This window comes from Stenella coeruleoalba (genome assembly GCF_951394435.1).
Source record: "Stenella coeruleoalba genome assembly, chromosome: 16".
Taxonomy (NCBI): Eukaryota; Metazoa; Chordata; class Mammalia; order Artiodactyla; family Delphinidae; genus Stenella; species Stenella coeruleoalba.
In genome coordinates this window covers 60196712-60222356 of record NC_137162.1, presented here as the reverse complement: position 1 = coordinate 60222356, position 25645 = coordinate 60196712, and the positions used below count along the sequence as shown (strand labels likewise).

The 25645-nt window shown below is 44.5% G+C and overlaps 2 protein-coding genes across 4 annotated transcripts in view; one reads left to right on the top strand and one right to left on the bottom strand.

Annotated features, from left to right (window-relative positions):
- The window catches only part of ASCC1 (activating signal cointegrator 1 complex subunit 1), a 137210-nt gene that overhangs the window by 101517 nt on the left and 10048 nt on the right, over positions 1-25645 (bottom strand). Inside the window, exons 2-5 of one of the 3 annotated variants that reach the window (XM_079900205.1) lie at positions 21823-21926; positions 19867-20041; positions 6099-6146; positions 396-577 (exon numbers count right to left, since the gene is read on the bottom strand). The gene's annotated coding sequence lies outside the window, so the exon portion shown is untranslated. Of the gene's footprint in view, positions 1-165; positions 254-395; positions 578-6098; positions 6896-19866; positions 20042-21822; positions 21927-25645 lie in introns of those variants that run through there. The other 2 variants (XM_079900207.1, XM_079900206.1) reach the window with 2 other exon arrangements.
- Positions 23-13710, top strand: ANAPC16 (anaphase promoting complex subunit 16). Its single transcript, XM_079900210.1, has 4 exons — positions 23-97; positions 3180-3348; positions 8775-8849; positions 9581-13710. Exons 2-4 carry the CDS (start codon positions 3207-3209, stop codon positions 9694-9696), a joined length of 333 nt encoding a protein of 110 aa, XP_079756336.1. The 5' UTR covers positions 23-97; positions 3180-3206; the 3' UTR covers positions 9697-13710.

Sequence of the window (25645 nt, the reverse complement as noted above, 5' to 3'; positions counted from 1 at the left end):
CGGCCTCGAGCACGCCGCCGCTGTCGTCGCAGTAAACGCGGCCGCTCCGGTTGGCCTTGGGGGCGGGGCTGTAGAGGAACTTGCCAAAGCCGCAGAGGTAAGTGGTCGAGGGCTCAGGGACCCTCGGGAGCTTGGTGGAAAGGGAGTTGATCCCTGGGATCCTACCTGCTGGGACTAGTAAAATGGAGAAAGTAGGTGGAGAAACAGGAGCCTGCCGCAGAGGGCGTGTAAGAGGAAATTTCCTCAGGCCGCACCAGACTAGTGCGCATGCGGACCGAAGGTTGGCGCGTGCGCAGTGGGGCGGCGCCGATGTCGGCCCCTGGGGACCGGGGTCGGGGGGTAAACCGCTGGCATTCTGACCCCTCCGCTCTTCTGCCCCTTTCTCTCCAACCGACCTGTTTTTAGCTGCAGCATCTTTTTGAATGGTAATCCACCTCTTTGGAATGACTTCTTGATGATGGAGTTTAATGATTGCTTGTAATAATTTGCCATTGTACCAGGGTACTTCCTTCAGCGTCTTTTTGATACGGAGACTTTTTCAAAAGGAAGGATTCTTTTTAAGAACATAAGCTTGTATCTGCTAGGAAGGAAAGTAGTTTATGAATACGAGGTCATCCCTATCATACATGAAGTAAATGTGTTGATCATTTTATCACTGTGAACACAACCATGCTGTGTCTCCCCAAATAGCATTGCTCTCCTATAAGAATCTCTACTGCCAATAGTTCTGACTTCCTTGATAGGGTCAAATACTTCATCATCAGTATTTAAACATTCAAAAAAATTTTACTGAGCACCTACCTTAGGCTTGGCAGCCTAATGGGAGAAACAGTTGTGTAAATAGATCCGCAGAATAAGGAAGAAAAAGAAAACGGTAATGGACCAACCCTCATGACACCAAGTTTCTCTATCCCCTGCATAACCTTTGCTGAGCTGCTAGCTCTGTGTTCTGTTATTTGTTCATCATTCATTCAGGAAACATTGATCCAGGTTCTGTGCTAGGCTTTGAGGGTAGAAAGACAACTCTTTCCCCTTTTCCTAAGAAAGGGGTTCTTCCTAAGATCTTGAACCTTAAAGTGAAAGTGTGGAGTGCATTTTCCCTCTTCCTGAGCAGGCCCTTTCTCCTCTAGGATTCATTTGACATTGATACTCCATGTCAAATAGAAAGAATTAGGACTTTTCCCATGAGTAAGTGTGTTGAAACATAAGTATGAAAAACTGGGATCTGCAGAGGAAAAAAAAGATTCAGGAGTAAATATCCATCAGTGATTTTGGATAGCTAATATTAAGTATTTACTGTCCCTATAACTGTTCCAAATGCTTTAGTTATATTAACCTTCCTGACACCTCTGGTGTAGGTACTATCATTATCCCCATTTTAGAGATGAGGCAACTGAGAAGCAGAGAGGTTAAGTGATTTGTCCAAAGTCATACAGCAAGTTAAGTAAAAAAACCAGGACATGAACGTAGGCCAAGAGGCTTCAGAGTCTGAGCCCTTAACCAGTATGCTATTTTACCTCTCACATAGCACATGACGTGCCAATAAAGCCATTGCTTAAAAAATGGCACGGCAGATAAGCTTAAAGTCCCTACACCTCAGTTTTGTTTTGTCATCTGTAAAATGGGGGAATCGGATTAGATGACCTTTAAGGAATCTTGTGATTCCTGTGAAATGTTTAACTCATTTAGCATTTATTTAAATCAGCAGCTACTTAGTATAGGCCAAGCATAATGTTTGGTTCTGGTGATCAGAATGCCTGCCTTCATAGAGAAGTTACAAACTAGTGTTTATTGTTGGTTTCACTTTAACTCCTGTTACCACCTGCTGGTAGCATGCAAAATTTAACCTAAATCTTTAAAGCTAGAAATTACTTAGGTGTATCTTTCCACCTCAGCAGAAAACTGCTTATTTATGTTAAAGTTAGTGCTAATTCTGCACTCCACTTTTCAACCCTGGCTGTTTTGTGTATTTTTTTTTTATATCTTCTAATTCCTGTACCTTTTTTTTAAAATAAATTTATTTATTTTATTTTTGGCTGTGCTGGGTCTTCGTTGCTGCACGCAGGCTTTCTCTAGTCACGTTGAGTGGGCTTCTCACCACGGTGGCTTCTCTTGTTGCGGAGCATGGACTCTAGGCACGTGGGCTCAGTAGCTGTGGCTCAAGGGCTCTAGAGTGCAGGCTCAGTAGTTGTGGCACATGGGCTTACTTACTCCATGGCATGTGGTATCTTCCAGGACCAGGGTTCAAACACATGTCCCCTGCATTGGAAGGTGGATTCTTAACCACTGTGCCACCAGGGAAGCCCTGTTTTTTGTATTGAATGATAGTAGTTCTGAGTTTGCAGGAAGACTACAGTATTCTTTTTAGAAAACATAAACTTTTTAGAATCTTTTGTGAATGTGTAGTATAAGCTTCTGTTTTGAACTTTTTTAAGGAGTTGTGTATTCGGTACAGATTTTTCTCATTTACATTTTGACTTTTTGATTTTTTGATGTGACATAATATCAAACACTCACCATTCCTCTAATTCCTAATAGGCCTTGAATTCTAAGATCATTCCTGAACTATTAATATTTTGTTCCAGTTTTGGGCCGCCACCAAGTGATCAATTTGGGTATTACATTTGAATGAAAAAGTGGGGTTTTTTTGTTTTTTAGGTTTTTTTTAAATGAAAGGGCCAATATGTATTTCCTAACCAATTCCCCTTCCTTGGGAACAGAACACACTGTTATTCTGGAATTTTATTTGGAAAATTTTATAAGTGAATTTCTTGGTGTGGTTGGGTCAGGATGTGTCCAAGACAAACTATCCTATGAGGCATGGTTGTTTTATCCTCATATAATTCATTTCCTCAGTTAAATTGCTACCTTGGCACTGCCGTATCACCACTTCATAACCCATAAATCACCCACAGTCAATCCCAAGTGACATAAACAGTTTGCTAATGGTAGGAAGTAGTGTTTCGAGTAGAAAAACTAAGAATAAACATATTTTCACTTAAAATCCTGAGTGACATTTTGGCCTGAGGCATCAGTAAAAGATCGTGGAGTACAGAGGGTAGAAAAAATTGGAGCTAATTCTTGACTAAACTGTATGCTGGCTTTTATGGCAGCTAGAATGAAATGTTGTCAATCTCACTTCCATAAACTTGCCAATTGCTGTTTTTCTTTCTCTGTAGTGAAGTGAGAATTCTACTAGAGAGGAGATGGCTGCCTCTTCATCATCCTCCTCAGCTGGTGGGGTCAGTGGAAGTTCTGTCACTGGATCTGGTTTCAGTGTCTCAGACCTTGCCCCACCACGGAAAGCCCTTTTCACCTACCCCAAAGGAGCTGGAGAGATGTTAGAAGGTGATCTCATGCTGCTTTTTGCTGAATAATTGGATTCAGACCTGCTATGAATATTAATTGTAAAGAAGCTATTAAATGGATTAGAGATAAGTTTGCCCTGATTTCAGCTCCACATTTCATTTCTTGTCCCCATTTCAAAATAATATCTTTAAAACATAAATCTTTCTCTAAAATCAGAATTTTGGAGCTGAAAAAGACTTTGGAAATCAAGGAAGTCATCTAGTTATTTAGACCCAGAAAAGATAAAGTAATTTGACCATGTGAAAGGACAAAATCAGCACTGGAACCAGGAATTCTGTTGACCTCCTGCTCCAGTGTGCTTTATCTTGGCACCAGTCTGCTTCCCTATGGTTGGTAGGTTTGATATATTTTTTTCTAATATAATTCATCGACAGATAGATTAAGAGATCCTGAGAGGAAATAAAAACCAATTTACTACTCTTGTATGTGAAGATGACTCTCCTGGCCCTGGCCCAGGCCCATTGCAGGGCAGTGCTGTGTGGTTTTTCTAGCACTGGAGCTGGATTTGCATCAAATCATCCCCCATCTTATTCAGCACACATTTGCAAACTGGCTGGCCAAGATCGGGGCACAGGCTGTAAGCATGAAACAGCATTGGTTCCTAGAATTTATCAGATTCATGTCATTTTAGGATCTGAACCAATAAATTCTTAATAGGGAGCATAAAAATCACCAGAAGAGCTTATTTAAAGTATACCTTTCTTGGGCTTCCCTGGTGGCGCAGTGGTTGAGACTCTGCCTGCCAATGCAGGGGACACGGGTTCGAGCCCTGGTCCGGGAAGATCCCACATGCCGCGGAGCAGCTAGGCCCATGAGCCACAACTACTGAGCCTGCGCTCTGCAACAAGAGAGGCCGCGATAGTGAGTGGCCCCCGCGGGCTTCCATGTTGGTGCAGTGGTTGAGAGTCCGCCTGCCGATGCAGGGCCGCTGGGCCTGCGCGTCCGGAGCCTGTGCTCCGCAACGGGAGAGGCCCCAACAGTGAGAGGCCCGCGTACCACAAAAAAAAAAAAATGAGTGGCCCCCGCTTGCCGCAACTAGAGAAAGCCCTCGCACAGAAACGAAGACCCAGCACAGTCAAAAATAAATAAATAAAATACTGAATACATAACTACTTTAAAAAATAATAATAAAAAATAAAGTGTACCTTTCTGGCTCACCTTAGAGATTCCAAATCAGTGTAGGTTACAGCACAGGAATCTCCATTTTGACCAACATCCAGGGGATTCTCATGAAAATGGTCCTTAACTGTTAAACTATTCATCATACCTTTTGAAAAAAATTAGCAAAGAACCTATCAAGGATTCAAAACCTACTTGATTCTAGCACATCTGTGCTTAATTATATATTGATCTTTTTTGCTTTAAATATTGCAAATTTCAGTAAGTATATTTAAAAATCTGGAAATGTCTTGAGAAAGGTACAAACTGTAGTTAAGAGTCGGCTTTTTGGGGTAATCTTTATTCATTTATATCAGGTATAATAAGCAGAGGTTTGGATTAAGCCAGGACAAACAGAAGAATCATTTGTGACAGGAAAACTTGGGAAGACTGGAACCATAAGGCTTTTTAGAATTGGTTCAAGTCATGATTAGTAGACAACTGAATACTCAAGCTAGCATCACTGAGTCTGGAGGTAGCGAATATTTGGTGCCTTGTTTACCATATTTGGCGCTAAAAATAAATTATGACTTCAGTTATATGCAGCAGAGACCTGGTATTAAGGACGCTTCCCACAAAACAAACCAGAAGTTGGAGGAACTTAAATTGCTTAATGAGTTTTGTAGCAGCAGAAGAGGAATCATCATTTAACAATGGACCCTAAGATTGAAGTCATTTAAATTCTAGCTACAGGAGGAATTTAATACAGGAGGTACCTCCTTGGTCTCAAAGCTATCAGCATTCTTGGTCAGTGTACACCAGATTACTTGGAAACACTAAAGAAGAAAGGCTTCTAAAATTACTCTAAATGTTGATATTCTAACAAGTTATAGTTCTATCCACTTCTATCCCATCCCATTATGCTTCATGGGGGACTGTGTTGCCTTTCTATTGTAGAATGAATTTAAATTAAGTTTAAATTCACAGTGCACAGTTTTGATTCTCTTCCTCGGGTTTAAAGTTTCCCCTACATTTTAAAGCTGCTTACATTTAAGGACAGACTATGAAAACTTAGAGATGGTAGTCCTTGAACTATCCTGGTCAAATGAAGAATGTTAAATTGAAAAGAGTACCCTTAAATGTGAGTTAATAAGGATGCTAGTTTGGAAGCATCATCTACCATGTTTATAGGTGATACTATTATGCAAGTAATCTAACACACACGAACCTGACCATTTTTCTTACGGTAGTTTAATCGAATACAGGCAAAGCGTGTTTTGTTGGGCTTCGCAGAAACTGTGTTTTTTTTTTTTTTTTTTTTTTACAAATTGAAGATTTGTGGCAACCTTGCTTTGAACAAGTCTGTTGGCGCCATTTTTTCAACAGCACTTTGTGTCTCTGTGTCACATTTTGGTAATTCTCACAATATTTCAAACCCCCCATCAACAGAAAGATTACAATTCACTGAAGGCTCAATGATGGTTAGCATTTTTTAGCAATAAAGTATTTTTTAATTAAGGTACATACATTGTTTTTTTAGACATAATGCTATTGCACACTTAATAGACTACAGTATGGTATAAACATAACTTTTCTATGCAAGGGGAAACCAAAAAATTAGTGTGACTTGCCTTATTGCAGTTGTCTGGAACCGAGCCCACAATATCTCTGAGATATGCCTGTATGAAAATAGAGAAGGAATAGTTGCCTCTTCAGAGTAAGGAACAAAAGCAATTAGGAATCAAGGTTGAATGCTGTCTATAATCTTAACAGGTTAATCTGATCTTGCGCCCTCCTAAGTCTAGGATAATAAACCCAAATAACCTTGTGAATTAACTTTTTTGTGTACCTGCTCTTTGATAACAGACATCTCACATAAGCAGTATACTGTACAGGACTTTTCAGCATTCCCCTGCCCTTGGCTAGGATTGTCCTCACCCAGTTATTAGTAAGCAAATTAGAGACTGCCTTCCAGCCCAAAAGTGGCTGAATTTTAGTAACATTGTAGGCCACTGAAGCATAAATTATCTGCCGTTGTCTATTTTCCTGCTGTGAGGTAATATTCTTTTAAATGAATTTGTTAGCATCCTATTTATTGGAGTTGGCAATGGTGTTAGATTTGGACAATTTACTGAACTTTTCACCATTTATAACCTTTACTTGTCCCTTAAGAGGAAAGCTGATGTATTGCTACTTGGTGTGTTACAAAGGGTTTGATTACAATTTCTAAATGGAAGACAGATTGCGCCAGGCTGACTCCTCTGGAGAAATTCCAGGCTTTAGATTGGTACAGATATCACATCTAATAGGATGTGGCTAAGAAGCAGTAGACTTTGTGGTTAACACAGAGCTGCAAATCAGCAAAAGTGTGTTCCGCAGACATATAGAGTGGAAAAGTGATATGCAGGTGCCTTTTTGAAAGATTAGCTTACATCGTTTTGCTTTGAAGTTCATTACCAAGGGAAATATGCAAATGTTATAATTTAAGCATTTATCCTAATAACACCTGTGATTAAATGTAAGTGGGAGGTAGCACTTGCAAGAGCTTCCAAACAAATCTTGGCCTGGTCCTAACAGCCAGAATCCCCGCTGCCTTGTGTGAGATCCTAAAGTTCAGGATCAAACCACCTGAGAAGTGAGCTCTAATTCTCTATGCTTTGCTCTTCCTAAAATAAAACAAATTATAATTTGATCCTTTAAGCAAGGGTATGAATGCTGGCATATTTACACAAAAGAGGCATAATAAGTTGCATCATTAGTGTCAAATGTTCACACAGTCCCTCTTCCCACAGTGGGATGCATAAGTTATTTTCTGGCCATTGCCCTTATCTAAAAAACTCAGTAATATCATTAGCTTACCTAGATCTTTAAACTGGACAGCCAGTATAATATTTAGTTAATTGAAAATAAAAAATGTTTTGCTCAATTTAGATGATATGCTCACAAATGACTTACATTCAGCCAGAAGAATGGGGGTGGGAGGAGGGAATAGGATCATATCCCATGTAGCACAATATTTAGAAAAGAGGTTGGGTTTAAGGAATAACACTCTCCCCAAAGTCTACATCACTATATGAAAGAAACTATATTTTGAAATATTATTCAATATGTATATATCAATGCATAATATATTTCCATACATATGTATGGAAATAATTATATATATTATTTTTGCATCAGTTTTGAAGATAATATTAGAAGCCCTCTTGGTTGTATATTCAAGCCATTTGGATACAGTATCTATAGTTTTTCTTATTTTTTTTACCATGAGCTTCTGAAATAAGGTCTGCCTTGTGTGAAACTCAGCATGAAGCTAGGATGTGTTAGTCCTATCTCCTTGTCACTTAATACCTGGCTGACACACCAACCCATGATTGATGAGTGAGTGCGTGACACCCAGTAGTGCTGGCATGAACTACCGCCTAAAAAAAGACAGCTGTGTCCCCTCCCTCCATTTGTTTTAGGATTTTTGCAATAAGATCTCTTCACCGAATGGTTTCAGGTACCCCTTTAAAAGTCACATTTTCCTACATGAGTTCTTTGCCTTTGGGGGTATGTTTTGCTGTATCAGCCCTTGCCTGACAAGGAAAAACATGAACTAGCTTATGTTTCAGTCATCTTTCAAGTACTGGGGTGACTGAGTTAGCTACCTTCTTGTAGCCAGTTCTTGGCACCAGTACAATGCTAGGTTCTGAAGTTGTACCATACCCTTATGGCCATGCAAATTGCAGTGTTTTGATTCAGCTGGAAAATCAAGGTTACAGTTGGCGTTTACAGAATGAAGCTTCCCAGCAGTGTTTTGTGATGGCCATAGTGATGTAATTTGAAATATAAAATATCAACAATAGCTATTTTTCCTCAGCTTTACTTTTTAGAATGAAAATGATTAAGAGTTTTGGTGTACCTTTGTATTTGGAAAGCATGGGAGCCACATGGCCAAATGTGTGAGCTGTCAGTGTTTGCTTGACATACACGATAGGAGAACATTAAGAAATTGTCAGGTTAGGATGGGGGAAATGTTGACCAGGACATCAAACTGGGGTTTCTTGTTTTTGTTTTTTTAACACTATTTTTAAACTCTTTTAACAAGTGGAGGGACTATTTTAATATTCTAGGTATAGAAGAAGTAGCTTTTCAACAGTGTTAATTCTAAGTGAAACAGAAGCCCTCTTTGTTTTAAGCCCTCTTAAAACTAGACCCCGATTGTAAAAGCAGGGAAAAGAATGGACATGTTTACTAGGTTTATCAGGCACCATTAGATTAAAATGGATTAGAGCAGATTAAAACTTTTCCTCTTCTCTTTGTAGATGGCTCTGAGAGATTCCTCTGTGAATCCGTTTTCAGCTATCAAGTGGCATCTACGCTTAAACAGGTGAAACATGGTAAGCACATGAGTGTTGTGTACTTAACTATGAGAATAAATTTATTGGGGGGTGGGAGAGGGGGACTTAGAAAGGTCAGAGTGCTCTGTAACAAAAACTCAGCAAGGCTATTTAAGTGGACTTTCCAAATTACCTGCAGACAAGAACATTCTACGGTCTTAATCCAGACATAATGTCCACATTGAGGCTTAAAGTTGAAGTCAAAGGGGTTAGTTTTCTAGGGGAGTTAATGCTTCCTACTCCGCTTGTATTGCTTTTTCCTCTCCTTTCTGAAACCTTCTTTTACTGTTGTCCTCCATTGGTTACCATCATTATCTGCATCTTTGGATATTTATGTAAGTAATACCTCTTGGTCTAACTGGACTCTTAAGATCCTGGTAGCACCTTTTCTATTCCATCATCCCTCACCAGGTCTTCATTTATGCATCAGGGAACTCTGTTCACCCACCAGACCAGACCATTTCTCCATAGAGAGCATAATGTTGGGGGGGGGGGGGAAGCTGCAATTGCCTGTAACCCTAGGTTTTTAGTATACAAATCACAAATTTAGTACACAAATGGAATGGAGGATAAGTACTACTTTTTTTCCCTTTTTTTTAAGATTAAGTCTTCTGACCAACATAGGGTAAGACCCCATTACTAGAATCTTGAGGGGGAAATCCTTTTAGAAATTATTTTTAAATCAGCCATCATGTTGGTGGTTGATATATCATCTCCTTGATTCTTTACAGATCAGCAAGTTGCTCGGATGGAAAAACTAGCTGGTCTGGTAGAAGAGCTGGAGGCAGATGAGTGGCGATTTAAACCCATCGAGCAGCTGCTGGGGTTCACACCCTCTTCAAGTTGACCTTGCCTGGACAGTCACCTCTGGGGCACAGCAAGTGCAGGTGCAGTGAGGAAATTTTCTTACAGCTTACATAGCCATCCAGAGATTCACAGCTCCATCACTGAATTGTTAATTCACATCCATACTTGGTTTCTCTGTATCTAACCACAAGCAACAAATACTTAAATGTGTGATCTTACAAGGAAATTTTTTGTTTATTTGTTTAAAAAAGTATTGAGAATCAGATTTAGGCAACTGGCATCACAGAACCAGGAGGTCTGGGTTTAAGAGAGATTAATAAAACTTCACAAGCCAGGACACATGCCAGAATTGGCCAACAGAATGGCATCCCTCCTGTCAATTCATGCAGTTCCTAGAATCCTCACCAGTCAAGTCCGAGGTCAGGATCTGGAGTTATAAAATACAGCATTTCTTTTTTTTTTTTTGCGGTATGCGGGCCTCTCACTGTTGTGGCCTCTCCCATTGCGCCGGACGCGCAGGCTCAGCGGCCATGGCTCACAGGCCCAGCCGTTCCGCAGCATGTGGGATCTTCCCGGACCGGGGCACAAACCCGTGTCCCCTGCATCAGCAGGCGGACTCCCAACCACTGCGCCACCGGGGAAGCCCAAAAAATACAGCATTTCTGACCTAAAACCGTTCTTTTTGCAGATGAATGTGGTTTCAACTCAGGACCTGTCCAAATTAGGAATTTTTTAATGTTTGGGATTTTTTTTCTATTTTTAGACATCTAATTCTATAGATTCTATCTTTTTCCAACCTCTAGGCATGCCAAATGCTGGCAAAAAGAATTGCTTTTTTTTTTTTTTTTTTTTTTTTGCGGTACGCGGGCCTCTCCCGTTGTGGAGCACAGGCTCCAGACGCGCAGGCCCAAGCATCCATGGCTCACGGGCCCAGCCGCTCCACGGCATATGGGATCCTCCCGGACTGGGGCACAAACCCACGTCCCCTGCATTAGCAGGCAGACTCTTAACCACTGCACCACCAGGGAAGCCCAAAGAATTGCTTTTTGAATGTTGAAGTTCTGGTAAAAATAAAGCAGTGAGCAAAATCCTTTTAAACACAGAAATCCTGAGTTCATCTTGTTGGTGGGCTCAGGCAATTCTGTAGCAAATAAATCCTTTGAAAGAGCTCCAGATTGGTTTCTTTATCCTTTCAAAGCCTCAGGGATTTGGGATAGGGGAAAGAGGTCAAATTACTTTTTATAAGAAGGGAATGTAAAAACCATTTCTCCTAAGTAAATGGTAGATTTGCTTTCTCTCAGGGATATTTGTCTTTTTCGAAGTATATGAATTTATCATCAATATCTGAGTAGGTTTTTTACCATGAAAAGGAAAAACCTGGAAAGCTAAGAGGTGTCTTTTGTTTTCCCTCATGGGACCCCAGGGTCCACACTGCACAGTTAGGAGAATCATTTATTAAATTGTATGCAAATTTTGCCTCAGACAGCATTTGCCTTTCTCCTCATTAATAACTTGTACCTGACCTGCTTAGAGTTGGTTAATTATGAATAAATAAGATTCCAGTAGCAATTGGCCTTAATCTCAGGAGTTCAGAATGTTTTAACACATAGTATATAACAGGCAGGTGGTGACCTCATTGCGTCGAAAAGGAATCTGAGCACAGGGAAGTTAAAGACCTGCTCGTGGCCACGTAGCCCAGACAGAAGAAAATCTTGGCACTTGGAATGGATTGCAGTTGATTGACAATTCAGCCCACTAACCTTGTCTCTGAAGCACATCAGAACACAAAAATTACCAGTCCTCAAACTCACCTATTTCCATATTAATACTTCTTAACCTAAACTAGTTCCATATTTGAAAGCCATTGAGTTTCCTAACATTGTCCTTTTTGGCATCAACCATCTTTATGATTACCAAAGGAAAAATTTTAAATACGTAGTCTGCAATAAACCTTTAAATCATATTTTCAGTGACAGTTCAGAAGCAATCAGTAACTTTCTCTCATTTGATTTATGTAACTGTACAGCACAGACACTGTATTACCTCATCGTTACCCTTTGGTATTTGAACTTACAGAATTTTTTTCTCGGGCTTCCCTGGTGGCGCAGTGGTTAAGAATCCGCCTGCCAATGCAGGGCACACGGGTTCAAGCCCTGGTCCGGGAAGATCCCACATGCCGCGGAGCAGCTAAGCCCGTGTGCCACAACTACTGAGCCCACGCGCCACATCTACTGAAGCCTGCGCACTCTAGAGCCCGTGCTCTGCAACAACAGAAGCTACCACAGTGAGAAGCCCGCGCACCACAATGAAGAGTAGCCCCTGCTCACGGCAACTAGAGAAAGCCCGCGCACAGCAACGAAGACCCAACACAGCCAAAACTAATAAATAAACAAAAATAATAAAATAAATAAATAAATACATTTATATTGTTTAGGGATTTTATAGCTTCATAGCTTTCCTTAATTTCTCCCAGATATACAATTACATTAGCATAGTTCATTAAAAAAAAAAAGAATTGTTTTCTCTTTAAGTTGGACATTTCCTTTTATGACGTTAGAAATTGAAGAGATCCTAGAGTTGAGCAGAAATACTTTCTGAAGCACCTTTCCCAGTGAAGATTCAGCTTCTACTTGAGTGCTGCCAGGAATGAGACCCTCACTATTTGAGGATGGCCCCTCCCTCTCTGCACCTTTCTGTTGGTCATTATGTCTCATCCACAACTCCTATTGCCATGTTTTGGGCTTGAAAATGGACCTGTTGTTGCTCATCTTTCATCCCCTCTGCACTCATTATGTGCCAGCCACTCACAGGCATTAATCATAATCCTTTCAGTAATGCTGTAAGATGTGTAACACCTCCTAATACAGAAGAGGAACTTGAAGCACAAAGCAGGCATTACTACATGCTAAGGCTGCATAGCTAAGTAAATGGCCAAGTCTGGATTTGAACTCAAAGTCTGCCAGACTCCAAAGCTAAGATTATTTTAGTTGAATCATGTGGCATCCCATTGAGCCCAACCCAGGGCCTCGTACAAAGGAAAATCCTAAAACCTTCTTTTTTCTTTTTAATGATAAAATGAATTAACTACCTGGAGGAAATAAGCCTTGCCACTACCCTCCCTTCTTCCAGTGCTTGTTGATAAAGAGTCTTAAGTACAATGAAGGCCTCTTTCTTTAAGAACTGATAGGAATTAGGGGCTTCCCTGGTGGCACAGAACCCACCTGCCAATGCAGGGGACACGGGTTCGAGCCCTGGTCCGGGAAGATCCCACATGCTGCAGAGCAACTAAGCCCATGTGCCAAAACTACTGAGCCTGCCCTCTAGAGCCCGCGCGCCACAACTACTGAAGCCCATGCACCTAGAGCCCGTGCTCTGCAACAGGAGAAGCCACTGCAATGAGAAGCCTGCACACCACAACAAAGAGTAGCCCCCGCTCACCGCAACTAGAGAAAGCCCGCACGCAGCAACGAAGACAAAACACAGCCAAAAATAAAAATAAATAAATTTATTTTAAAAAAAACAGATAGGAATTAGCTATATGTTAGTATCTACCTAACCTTTTAAGATTCAGTATGATGAAATGTAGTTAGATGCTTAAGGGGTACCTACCCAAGTGAGCAAGGAGGAAGGCAAGAGGGCAGATGGCAGCTAACGACCAGGACTGCACAGACAGCCATCCTAAGAGAACGGATGGTAACGGTGCCTCAGTGCACAAACACTTTGCAGCTTCTAAAGCATTTTCATATATGTCGTGTCTTTAGTCCCTCATCAACGCTGTGAGATAAATGAGGCAGGTAGTTTACAGTTGAAGAAACCAGTACAGAGAAGGTAAGGTACCAAGATTATTATCCAAATTATAGTTAATAATATAGGCCTTTCAAATCTTTGTCTCTGTGCCTTCTAGTTCATCATATACTAGAAAATCTGAAGGTAGAACTTGCTGTTAATAAAGAATTGTTCATGTTGGTTTGATACATAATTCCATATAAGTGTTTTGTCTCATGGTAATGATACATAAATAGTAAACTTAAATAAAGCTGGTTTGGGGACTTCCCTGGTTGGTCCAGTGGTTAAGACTCCACGCTCCCAATGTAGGGGCCCCGGGTTCGATCCCTGGTCAGGGAACTAGATCCTGCATGCTGCAACTACAGATCCCGCATGCCGCAACTAAGACCCAGCACAGCCAAATAAATAAATAAATATTTTTTAAAAAATAAATAAATCTGGCTTTACTTTTATGTAGTCAAAAATCTTACTTTCTGACTTTATCCAGGATCAGCATTAAAGTCCTCAGTTTTCACTGATAAGCTTTAATGTGTTAGTTATCAGTGCCATCGCATGGCTGATACTGACCTGGAATGACAGTGGTCTGGAACTCTAAATCACGTTCCTGACCCTGGGACCTCTCTGCTCTGTCCATTTGCTTGCAGCCTGTGGCTTCCCTTCCCCCAAATGGTTGGGAGGCTTTGAATCTCTTGTTCCCCATCAGAACACCAGACACTGAAGTGGTAGAAACTTTGGACCTTAAGGCCAAACCAAAGGTAGAAGAAAGGAGATAGGACCAGGGGATGCCTATCATCCACAACAAAGAGGAGGAACCTGCCCAAGGATGTGGTTCCCTTTCAGGCAAACCCAAGAGATACTACACTTGGAGGAGAAGGCCATTCTGCCTCTCCCTCTCCTTTTGCCAAAGCACCTAACTTTGCCTAAAATACCTTGCCTGGCCTCCTTGTAATTGCCCAAAGTTCCAACCAAGACAGATCCTTTCCACAAAAGAGAAAAGGCTTAACTGACAGATACATGGGAAAGTTTTGGGTTGCAGGCAGAGTACAGATGATACCAGATCTTCTCCTGTTTCCCAGAGCTGAGTTTGGGATGGAGATGGCACCAAGGGTGGAGAAGAGTGGGAGAAGGAGGCGGGAGCAGGATGCTTCGCCACCAGCCTGCCTTGTTAATTTGCATCTGGTCAAAGAGGGAGTCTGAGAATTTTAGAGCTGAATAGAACAGACCTTAGAGATCATCTAGTTCATCCCCCTGGTTGACAAATAGCACGTTGGGACCCTGTCTGTGTCATTCATTGCTGTATATTCAGTACCTAGAACACTACCTGGCACATAGTAGGTGTGCTACAGGTATTTACTGAGTGAATGAATTTGTTGCATGTTTACCCTGTTTTAGAAGCTGTGCTAGCTACTTACAGTGCAGCATCCAGAGTGGAGAAAAGCCTAACGTAATTGAGATAGGTGGTGGGCAGAGCCAAGACAATAAGCCAGAGCTCAGCCCAGAGTTCTCCATAATGCTCTACTGACAAGTGGAAGCTGTGGAACAAACGGAAACTGTGTCCAAAACAGCCATGGTAGGAGCCTGGGCAAATGATGCTGGTGGCCCGCTGCCCTTCTCATAGGCTCCTGCACATGGGCCCAATGGTAGTCCCACATGTCAGCATCCATGAGCTGGTCTCCACCTCTCCAGATACTTTAATTTCTGCAGCCTGTCAAGTCGCCCTAGAGAAGCTGTTTATCCAGAATCCGCTTACTTCATTTTTATAATACAAGCTCTTTAGGGAAGGTAATGAAACAATATAGTTTGTTACCAGCAACAACAGAGAGGATGTTTCTTTCCAAACGTCTTTTACTCATTTCACAGACATTTCTTGAGCACTTACTATGTGTTTAGCATCTGCTAATGCTGAGGATATGCTGTCAAACAAAACACAGTCATCAGCCTCAAGTTTATAAATATATTAAGAAAGAGAAAAGAGCAATTTTCAGTGTAAAAAACTGTCTGATAACAGAAAGCAGAAATGCTGTAAAATCAGAGACAGCTAATGCAGCTGAGCAGGGGTCAGAGAAGACTTCCTAGGAGGATGGTGTTTAGGCTGAGACCTGAAGAACAAGTAGGTGGGGTGGGAAGGAAAGACTTTCTAGATGGAAGGAACAAAATATGCAAAGGCTCAAGAGTGAGGAAGGACATCGTGCTTCTGTGGGGCTGCAGGTGCTTTGTTATGGCTAATTCATAGAGTATAAGGACAAGATGATAGATTTTATCTGAGAGTTACTCAAGAAGTAGCATATATGGGACTTGGTGACTGGTCAAACTTGGAGAACTCAGGGAGGACACCCGGGTTTCTTGTGTCAGTAGCTGACGGACTGGATTCTATTCACTGAGACAGGAGTACAGGGAGAGAGGCAGGCTCAAGGAGATGTCCAGCAGGCAGGTGACTCTATGGTCTACATATAGTTCAGGAGAGTGAGCTGGGCTAGAGTTAGATTTGGGACTCACCCACCTAGAGACATGCAACCAAAGGTGGGCATGGATGGTATTGCCCAGGGAGAGAGCCCACAGAGTAAGAAGAGAATTGGAACCCTGGCATCTAAGGCAGCGGTCCCCAACATTTTTGGCACCAAGGACCGGTTTCGTGGAAGACAGTTTTTCCACGGATGGTGGGGGGCGATGGTTCAGGCGGTAATGCGAGTGACAGGGAGCAGCAGATGAAGCTTCGCTTGTTCACCCGCCGCTCATCTCCTGCTGTTGTCCTAACAGGCCACGGACCGGTACGGTGGGCCAGGGGTTGGGGACCCCTGATCTAAGGGACAGGAAGAGGAGGGGGAGGAGCCCAGGAAAGCAACTGGCAGGAAGTAACCAGAGACAGCCAGAAAATGAGGAATGTGGTATCAGGGAAACCAGGAGAAAGGATGTTTTAAGAAGGAGACTGCTGGACTTCCCTGGTGGCGCAGTAGTTAAGAATCTGCCTGCCAGTGCAAGGGACACGGGTTCGGGCCCGGGTCCGGGAAGATTCCACATGCCGTGGAGCAGCTAAGCCCGTACGCCACAACCACTGAGCCTGCGCTCTGGAGCCCGCGAGCCACAACTACTGAAGCCCGCGCGCCTAGAGCTTGTGCTCCACAACAGGAGAGGCCACTGCAATAAGCGGCCTATGTATGCACTGCAGCAAGGAATGGCCCCCACTTGCTGCAACTGGAGAAGGCCCGCGTGCAGCAACGAGGACCTGATGTGGCCATAAATAAATAAATAAACAAATAAGTAAATAAATAAATAAAATTATTAAAAAAAAAAAAAAAAAAAGAAGGAGCCTGCTGCAAATACCAGTATCTGGTATAGCCAAGCAATGAGCTGACAGGGGTGGAGAAGGCCTTGGGATTTTACCTAGGAACTTGTTGGTGACCTTGTCTCAAGAGCAGCCACCTTTGTGGTACAGCGGGGGCAGAGCCAGACTGCTGTGGCTGGGAGGGTGAGTGGAAGGTGGAAATACGGGGCCAAATCTAGGCAACATCTTTAAGAAGTTCAGTGGGAAGCAGAGGCAAAAATGGGGGACAAAGAGGGTGATGGTTAAAGGAGGACGCATAGTCAAGACGTTTGTTCTGGGGATAGGTCAAAGAGAAAGAGGGCATGATTGAGGGTGTAAGGTCCCTGAGGAAGTGGAAGGGATGGGAGCCAGAGCCCAGCTGGAGCGATTACCCTTAGAGGGAGGGAGGGTAAAAGGATAGTGCTGATGCGGGTAAATGTGTCGGTGAGGTGGCAGGAAGGTAAGGGAGTTCCCATCAGATGGCTTCTGTGTTCTCTGTGATGGAGGAGGCAAATTGGTGTATGGCCTGCGGCAGGAGCAGGACAAAGCAGGAGCAGTGGGCTTGGGAATGGTCCCTGTGAAGAATGGGAGGGAGCTGACCAGGGTCAGAGGATTGCCAAGCACATTCAGGGGCCATTTCCAGTCTGAGTCCCTGAATTTGCAGTGGCACCAATTGTTGGGGAAGTATACCAGCAACTCCGGGCAGCCTGGCAGTAGGAATGGAAAAAATGAATAGTTGGTGGTTACAGTCTTACACGGTAAGGGCAAGGGGGTAAGCAAATTGTTGGTCTAGGGCTAGCAAGGGAAGGAAGTGAAAACAAGAAGAGTTTACAAGAGAGAAATTATTAGAAGAGTCAGACATTTCTTGAGGGCCTACTATGTCTCTGGTAATATGTAGTCAATAGAAGTACAAAGATGGAGCAATAGTTCCCAAACCTAGCTGTGCCTCAGAACCAAGCTTAATAAAAATACTCCCTGGCTTCATTCCTGGGGTCCAGTAGGTCTATGGCTGGGGGTCTCGTGTGACCCTCCTGCAGCCAGTTTTGGAAACCACTTGGACCAATGAAAAAGCAGACAAGTAAACACATATGGAATCTATACAGCACCATAACTCCATGACTCTGGTCTATATGGGGTGCTGTGGAAGCCAAGAAGTCTTGGAGGTGGGAAAGAAGGGGAGATAACAAGGAAACTTTCCTAGAGAAGGTGAGCCTGGGCCTGAACATGCCTGTTCAATTGGGGTTAGAGGGGAATAAGCCAGAGAACCATTCCAAGTACAGGGAACAGCACGTGCATAGGCAGGGCCGCATTCATGGAACTCCAAGTCATTTGGTGTGGCTGGAGCTGAGCATGTAAACAGGGGAGGGGTGCGACCTCTCAGAAGAAGGAAGCAAGAACCAGATTGTTTTGAGCCTCATTCACCGTGCTCTACTTTCCATCAAAAGAGCATTTCTCTGACACGGACAGGGTACACCTGAGAAAAAGGCCAACAATCCTGACTTTTACAATAAGTAACTTAGGAAGCAGGCTCCTCAAGACCTGGAAGGGTTAGACCCTTAGGCTGGTATGACGCATCAGAGGTGGTCTTTACAGACCACTAGGCAGTACTGTTCACAGTATTTTTGCTCTGGCTGGAAAGTAAATATTTACAGATTTGTATTTATTTACTTATTTTTAGGGAAAGGCAGATGTTCTAAGCTCAGAATTATTGAAGGAGCCTCCCTTCTGGGCTCTGAGCCAAACCAGGATAAGAGGCAGCTTGAAGGGATCAAATATAAAGTATATGGACATTGCGGAGAGATGTTTTTCCCCCCAAATGGTTTCTCCTCCTTCCTTCCCTGGCCCCGGAGGCCTGAAGTAAAATCCCACACCCTCTCTCCCCCTCCTTGTTCTCAGAAGTCTCCAGGCATATATTTGAAGATAAACCACACAAGCATGGGCATTTCATCTGTTTAGCAAACCCAAAGGTCATGTTTGCGGGCTGTTGAAGTCAGACTCTACCCACGTAACTTTCTGCAGTCTCCAAAATATAGTAAATCTGGAATCTTCTGTGAAGTCAGGGCAACTTAGCTCTCCAACATAGTGCCTCGAGGACAACCTAGGACTTCCTATCCTGGACCAGTGTCACTGCCCAGAGAAGACTCAAGGCTCATTCTGTGATCCTGCTTCAATGCTCAAGGCTACAGTGCTTTTTGAAAGCACTCCTGATCATGAAAAGGAAAATCAGACTCTCAGCCAGCCTGAGATTGCAGCTGGAGGACCAGGTGCTCTGGCCTCCAGAGACCTATGGACTTAGGAGCCAGGAAGAAAGCAGGACATCATCCCCATGCCATCTCTCAGTACAGTGGAGTATTCATTCCGAGAGCTAGAAAAGAAGCAGAAGGGGGGATGGAGGACCAGGGAGGAGGGCCGCGCCTTGTTGTCTGGGAGCATAAGCTCTGGCTGCGCCTGTAGTTAAGCCTTATCCACTATGCTGCAGCCAAGGGGCATCCTTATTAGGCAAATAGAAAAGCAGGGCCTTAACCTCAGCGTTCTGCAGCTCTTCATGACCCCGGGGATCACTGAGTCCAAGGACAGAGAAACCATCTCCCATTCTGAGCCTCTGCAGTCTCTTTTGAGTCCTGCTGGCTTTGTGGCCAAAATGAACTTTCCATGAAAAAGAGTTAGGCTCCTGGAAGGTGCCAATTTAATACTCTTCAATTTAAAGGCTGCCAAGGGGGATGGGAAAGGCTTCAGTAATGAAGGCATGAGTGACCATGAGGGCCTGGGCTCAGCACCCACACCTCTCATTTTGGCGCAATAGCTCTCAGGGTAGGTACAAGTCATACCCAGGCACTGGGGACTCATCATGGTTAATATATACTGAAGAGTAACTATATGTGGGGCATTGTGCTAAGTACTTCACACACATGGTGTCATTCACTCACTGGGAGAGGGCAACAGAAAGGCCATGTGGGGCAGAAGAAACCACCAAGGAATGGCAGGAAAGAATCCCATAGACTAAGAGCTGAAGGGCCTTAGCAACTGTATTCATTTGAGCTAGGGCTGCCATAAGAGCCTACTAGGGCGGCCATAACAAAGTACACAGACTGAGCAGCTTAAACAGAAACTTAATAGTCTCACAGTTCTGAGGTCTAGAAGTCCAAGATCAAGATGCCACCGTGGTTGGTTCCTGCTGGAGGCTGTGCAGGAAGGGATCTGTTCCAGGCCTCTCTCCTTGGCTTGTAGATGACCATCTTCTCCCAATGTCTCTTTACATCATCATTACTCTATGCATGTGTCTGTGTCCAAATTTCCCCTTTTTATAAAGATACCAGTCATATTAGATTAGGGTTCACCCTACTGAACCTCACTTTAACTCAACTACCTCTATTGAGTTCTATCCCCAAATAAGATCACATTCTAAGGTACCGAAGTTAAGACTTCAACATGTAAATTTTGAGGAGGGACACAATTCCACCTGTGACAGCAATGATGTCTAACCAAATCCTCTACTTTTATAAATGAGGGTATTGAAGCCTTGAGTAGGAAAGTGACTTGCACAGGGTCACACAGCAAATTGGAAAAACTAAGACTAGAACCCAGGTCTTTGGGGGCTGCAAGTTTTCCCTTGCAGATTTCCCTGGAGTAGCCGCACTGCCAGCTTTGGGAAGCTCCTTCTCCAAGAAAGGAATCCCTGAGCTTGGATAAGTATGGGAAGCACCCAGTCGAATCTCTTTATAGGCATGGGGTGAGGACACACTAAAACTCTCTTACAAACCAATATTTGGGAAAACACTCTGAAATGCCAGAGTGGAAGGAGCCCTATTAAAAGAGCTTAATATAAGCACTGGGGTTTATTTTCAATGGCCAGGCCCTTCATTAAGGAGGCAGATATGTGGTGTGTTATAAAAGAAGAGCTTTGCTCCTTACTTGTAGCCCCCAGTAGCGCAGGGAGCCAGAGTATGGCTGGGTGCTGGCTGCTCACAGACTCTCCCTGACTGTCTACTCTCTCCGGGCTCGTCTCTGCCTCAAGGCTGGCATCTGGCCATTCTGCAATCAGTTGTGAGAACTCACTAAGAAAACTCTTTTGAAAGTCTCACGCAACGTTAAGGAGCAACATGGGTTTAAGAGCCTTGCTCTCGCAGCTTCAAAAACGAGGAGGCAAAAATTGAGATTGAATATAGTATGGAAGTGTGGGTGACACCAAACCGCAGATGAGTTGATAGGCTGCGGGGAAGGAAGTGAAAAGTTCACCTTGTCCTTCCCTGTAACGGAGGGCTGTTGGTTTTGCAGAGGTTTGCTTTTTAAAAATTTTTTCATTCAATAAAAATAGCTCGGTGGGACAACATATTATAGCATTCGTGGAAATAAAAACTAGGAACCACATCATAGGATGTTCTGCTCCAAACTTGGCCCTGGTTCCCCAGGCAGCTCCCAGTTCCTTTTGATTTATGCAGCAGCCGTGGAGGCCCTCACCCCGTCCCAGGTGGGGCCTGGACTTAAGGGAGGAAGGGAGGAGATGGTCCAGAGGCATCAGCTGTTTCCCTGCACATGAGCCAAGACCCTCGCCTCAGCTAGAAACTCAGCTTTGTCCCCTGTGTCTGCCTTCCGCACTGTGAAAAGTTTCCATCACAAAGGGTTGATTCAGGAAACCAAGGTTAGAGGCAAACGGTCTTATTTGAAAATGGTGAAGGCCAGCCAGGCTTTGGGCTTCCTGCATTGATTGCTCTCCTGGGGCCTGGGACCAACCCACCAGGGTGGGGCAGGCAGCTCTGCAGGTTACAGGATGTGAAAGTGGGGACTGAGGTTAGGAAAAAGAATAAAAGGCTAGGACCAGAACACACCCAGCAGAAGGCCATGTGCAGTTCTCCTCTTCAGGGTTTCCTGTGGGTACACTGAGAACATTGTGTTCTGGCTGTGAACTTACCCGGCTGAGCCGGCTCCAGACTCCGCCCCTGGGTCCTAGTGCTGCCTCTCGCTATCCTCGGCCTTAGGTCACCTGCACCGCGTAAAGCCCACTGAAGGACCCCAGGAGGCCACTTCCACTGTGCCCTCCCTACTGGGTGAGCCTCCAGTGACCAGACTGTGAGCACTTACCTTCCCATTCATCCTGAAGCATCTTCGACTTGCTTGGCACTGTCACATAATAGCATCTCATGTTCCTCATGACAAAACCTCCTTCAGATGACAAAACTGAGGCTCTGGGAAATTGGGAGGAACAACCAAGATCAGTAATTCAAGGTTTTTGGACCCAGATCTCCTGACACTTTAGGGGTAACTATTTAAAGACCAGCACTTCAAACCCTTGAAATGAATGTAAGCCTTTACCTTCAAAGTTTCTCTCCAGATGAATTTGACAGTAAGGTGATTTCTTAACGAATTCTCCAAAACAGCTAAAAGCTCTGGCGTGTGGTGTAGAGCTGACCAGAGGAAACTGGAGAGCCCAGTGCTCTGTCTGCCCTGTGCCTCAGCTCCCTGGACCTGCCACCAGACGCCTATGTGCAGCCCCACACTAGGCCTGGATTGTTCTGGGCCTGGGTAGGGTCCTGAAACTCAGAGGCAGATGCTGGGCTCCAGCCCAAGTAGCCAAGGATCAATGGGCCAGGAGAGAGGGAAAGGGACTCAGGAAGGGGGTTGAACTCTCTGGTTAGAAGAGATTTTTTTCCGTTTTTAAACTGGCTTCTGGATCATCAATTCCTCTACTAGGCGGTGAGTCTCTTTTTCCAAGTCATCTTTGTACCCTGTGGGTATGCTTGTCCTTGGTAAACGGTTGTTGAACGACCTGAGTGGAAGTCACTCACCGGAAGGCCCTGCCTGTAGCCATGGATCACAGTCTTTCCCAACTGCACATTGAGCACCTACTGTGTACTAAGTTAACAATGATTGATAAAGGGCACACAATTGCTAAAAACAAATGTACAAACAAAGGAGAGGCAGCCATGGCGTCTACCCCTCCCAGAGATCACAGTCTAGTGGAAAGAAAGGCATTCAATAAGCAAGAACAATCCCAAGGGTCCAGGGTTATCCTAGGTGGAGTCCAGAGTGCTGTGGGTGAGCACAGAGCAGGGAGACCTAAGAACATTGGGGGCCCAGGAAAGTCCTCGAGGGAGAGCTCTTCAAACTGAGACCCAAAGGGCAGTTAGGAATTAGCCAGACAGAGGAGCCTGGGAAAGGGAGCTTCAAGCAAAGGTAACAGTGCTTGTGAAGACCTGGAATTTAGAGATCAGATGGCTCATTGATAGAACTGAGAATAGTCTTCTATGTCTACTGAACACCACCAGTGGGAAATCTAGTTCTCACTCCAGGGGAGAACCCAGGCATTGTTATTGTCCATAAAAAAGGAATCCTACTACTTCTCTGTGGCCTTCCCCTAGGCCCTAGACTCCAAACCAGAGAAATCCTAAAAGCTGACTGGGATATATTTTGAGGCAGGAAGGCCATGACTGTGGCCAGAAGGGGCAGGTACTAGTCCAGGCACTGGGACCCTGGACTGAGATATTGGGCAAGTCACTTCCGACCTTCCTCTGGATCTCAATTTCAGGCTTTATGTATTCTCAGTAGTTAGCCTGACAGTTAGACCTTCCTGAATTAATGAATGACTGCAGTTTCCATCTGGAAAAAGACTTCTTCCAGTGCTAAGATTCTGGGTTTGGAACTCACAGTCAGTCATTCCCAGGATTCTTTTGGCAACAGAAGTGCCATGACAGGAAGGAGGACAGTGCCCAGCACACCCACAGCAAATGTTTGTTGAATGAATGACTGCTCTCCCTGAAGTCACTCTAAAAGCTTTGATGGATCCTTGCTTCTCTCAACAGCTGCTCTGATCTCCATCACTCCTAACCCTGTGCAGTCATTATCACCCACCTACTTCATAGGCAGACATCAGATTTCGTTGTGAAAATAAACCCTAGATCTTGCCTTTAGTGCTCCATCCTAGGGGAAGAAGATGGAAGATGACTGCAGGAAGCTGAGAGGCAGTGTAAGGAAGAAAGAGAAAGGCCTAAGATGGTCAGAGTCTGAAAATCAGTGCACATTCTCACGTAACACTCCCTGTCTTAGAAACTCCAAACTTGCCAAGAGCTCTGCCCCCTCCGGTGAACAGCTAGAACTCACCAGGGCTTGCTGGAAGAGCTCTGGAAATGGACCAGCGCTCCCTGAGCCACCACATTCCCTACTTGCCCTGAATCAGGCGCTATGGTGAGGGCAAGAGTTCCCAGCTGGGCACACCCTGAAATGCATTTTCCCTCTTCTGTGGGTTTCCAGGCTAGCCCGCAGAAGCCTGATTCATCCACAACCGCAGTGAAACATAGAATTAATTCTGGCTATACCCTGGGTGAGCTAGGCCATTATGGCAACCAAACCACTACTTACAGCATTATTTTGTTGGGAAAATGTGTTCTGAGCTCCAAGCAACCAAATTATAAGTGGGACATAGGCACACCCAGTTTCAAACCCCAGTTTTAACACTTCCTAACCATGTGGTCCTGGGCAAGGCACCATCCTCCCCAGCCTTAGTTTCCTGCTTTGTAAAAGAATACCTCCTTTAGGAGGTTGGAGTGCTGACTGAATAGACCCCCATGAAAGTGCCCCATGGCCCTGGGCAGACGTCTCGCTCCTGCCTTTCACAGGAACTTTTGGAGGGAGACCTGGAGATATGACTCCAAACACAGTGCCTCTGAGGAGGGTTTACCCAGCTTGCATGGTGGCAGCATTACCACTGTACTCAGCCTCAGAGCAAGTATTTCTGAGATAAATGAGCTGCTGTCTTAGAAATCACAGAACATTCTTCATCTTTGACCTTCTCCAGGCTTGTATTGGCTTCTCTGAGCCAAGAAACTTCTCCTGCCCCAACTCAGCTCCCTCTCTCCCAATCTCTCCATGAACAGCATTGTTCTGGTTTCCTTTGCTCCTGATCCTAGTCAGGGGCTTCGCCTCCAGAAGGGGCCAGAAGCCCTGGCCTTTCACCCAAGCCTGGAAGTGAGCCCACAAGAACAAGCAGGAGGAGGGCAGAGACCCAGGCGGCACCGCCGGGCCCTGCGAAAGGCAGACTCCCCCTGCCGCCTTTGGCTTTGGCCCCTCCTTGCTCTGTTTGTTTCCAAGCTGCAGCCAGAACGGTCTGTACCCAAAGGATGGTGAAACAGCCAAGGAATCCGTAGGGTCCTAAAGGTCGACCTCCTTCCTTTCCTTGCCCTTGTTCCCAAAAGTTAAGGTTTCCTGGTCTTGGGCTCCTTGTCCCCTACCCAGGGTCACAGGCACTGTGGAGGTCAGTCATCTTGAATGAGCCTCCCCTACACTGCCCTGTGCTTCCCACATTCCATTTCCACAGCCATCCTCACTTCTCCCCATTTGGAACCACAGAGCCTTCCCAGACCCTTCCCCCATCTGTCCAGGAGCTGCAGTACTTCTCACTGGGTCTCCACTGCTGCAGCCCCACCCCACCTCTTTATCCAACCCCCAACCCCACCCGCAATCCTGCAATAGCCAAAACACAAAAAGAGCTCATGGTAAAAATCCGATTTCCAGGGCTTCCTTGGTGGCGCAGTGGTTGAGAATCCGCCTGCCAATGCAGGGGACACGGGTTCGAGCCCTGGTCCGGGAAAATCCCACATGTCGCGGAGCAACTAAGCCCGTGCGCCACAACTACTGAGCCTGTACTCTGGAGCCCGCGAGCCACAACTACCGAGCTCGAGTGCTGCAACTACTGAAGCCCGCATGCCTAGAGCCCGTGCTCCACAGTAAGAGAAGCCACCGCAATGAGAAGCCCACGCACCATGACGAAGAGTAGCCCCCACTCGCCACAATTAGAGAAAGCCCATGCATAGCAACGAAGACCCAACACAGCCAAATAATAATAATAATAAATAAATAAAATTTATTTTTTAAAAAAATCCTATTTCCAGTGTTTCTACAAAGCAAAATA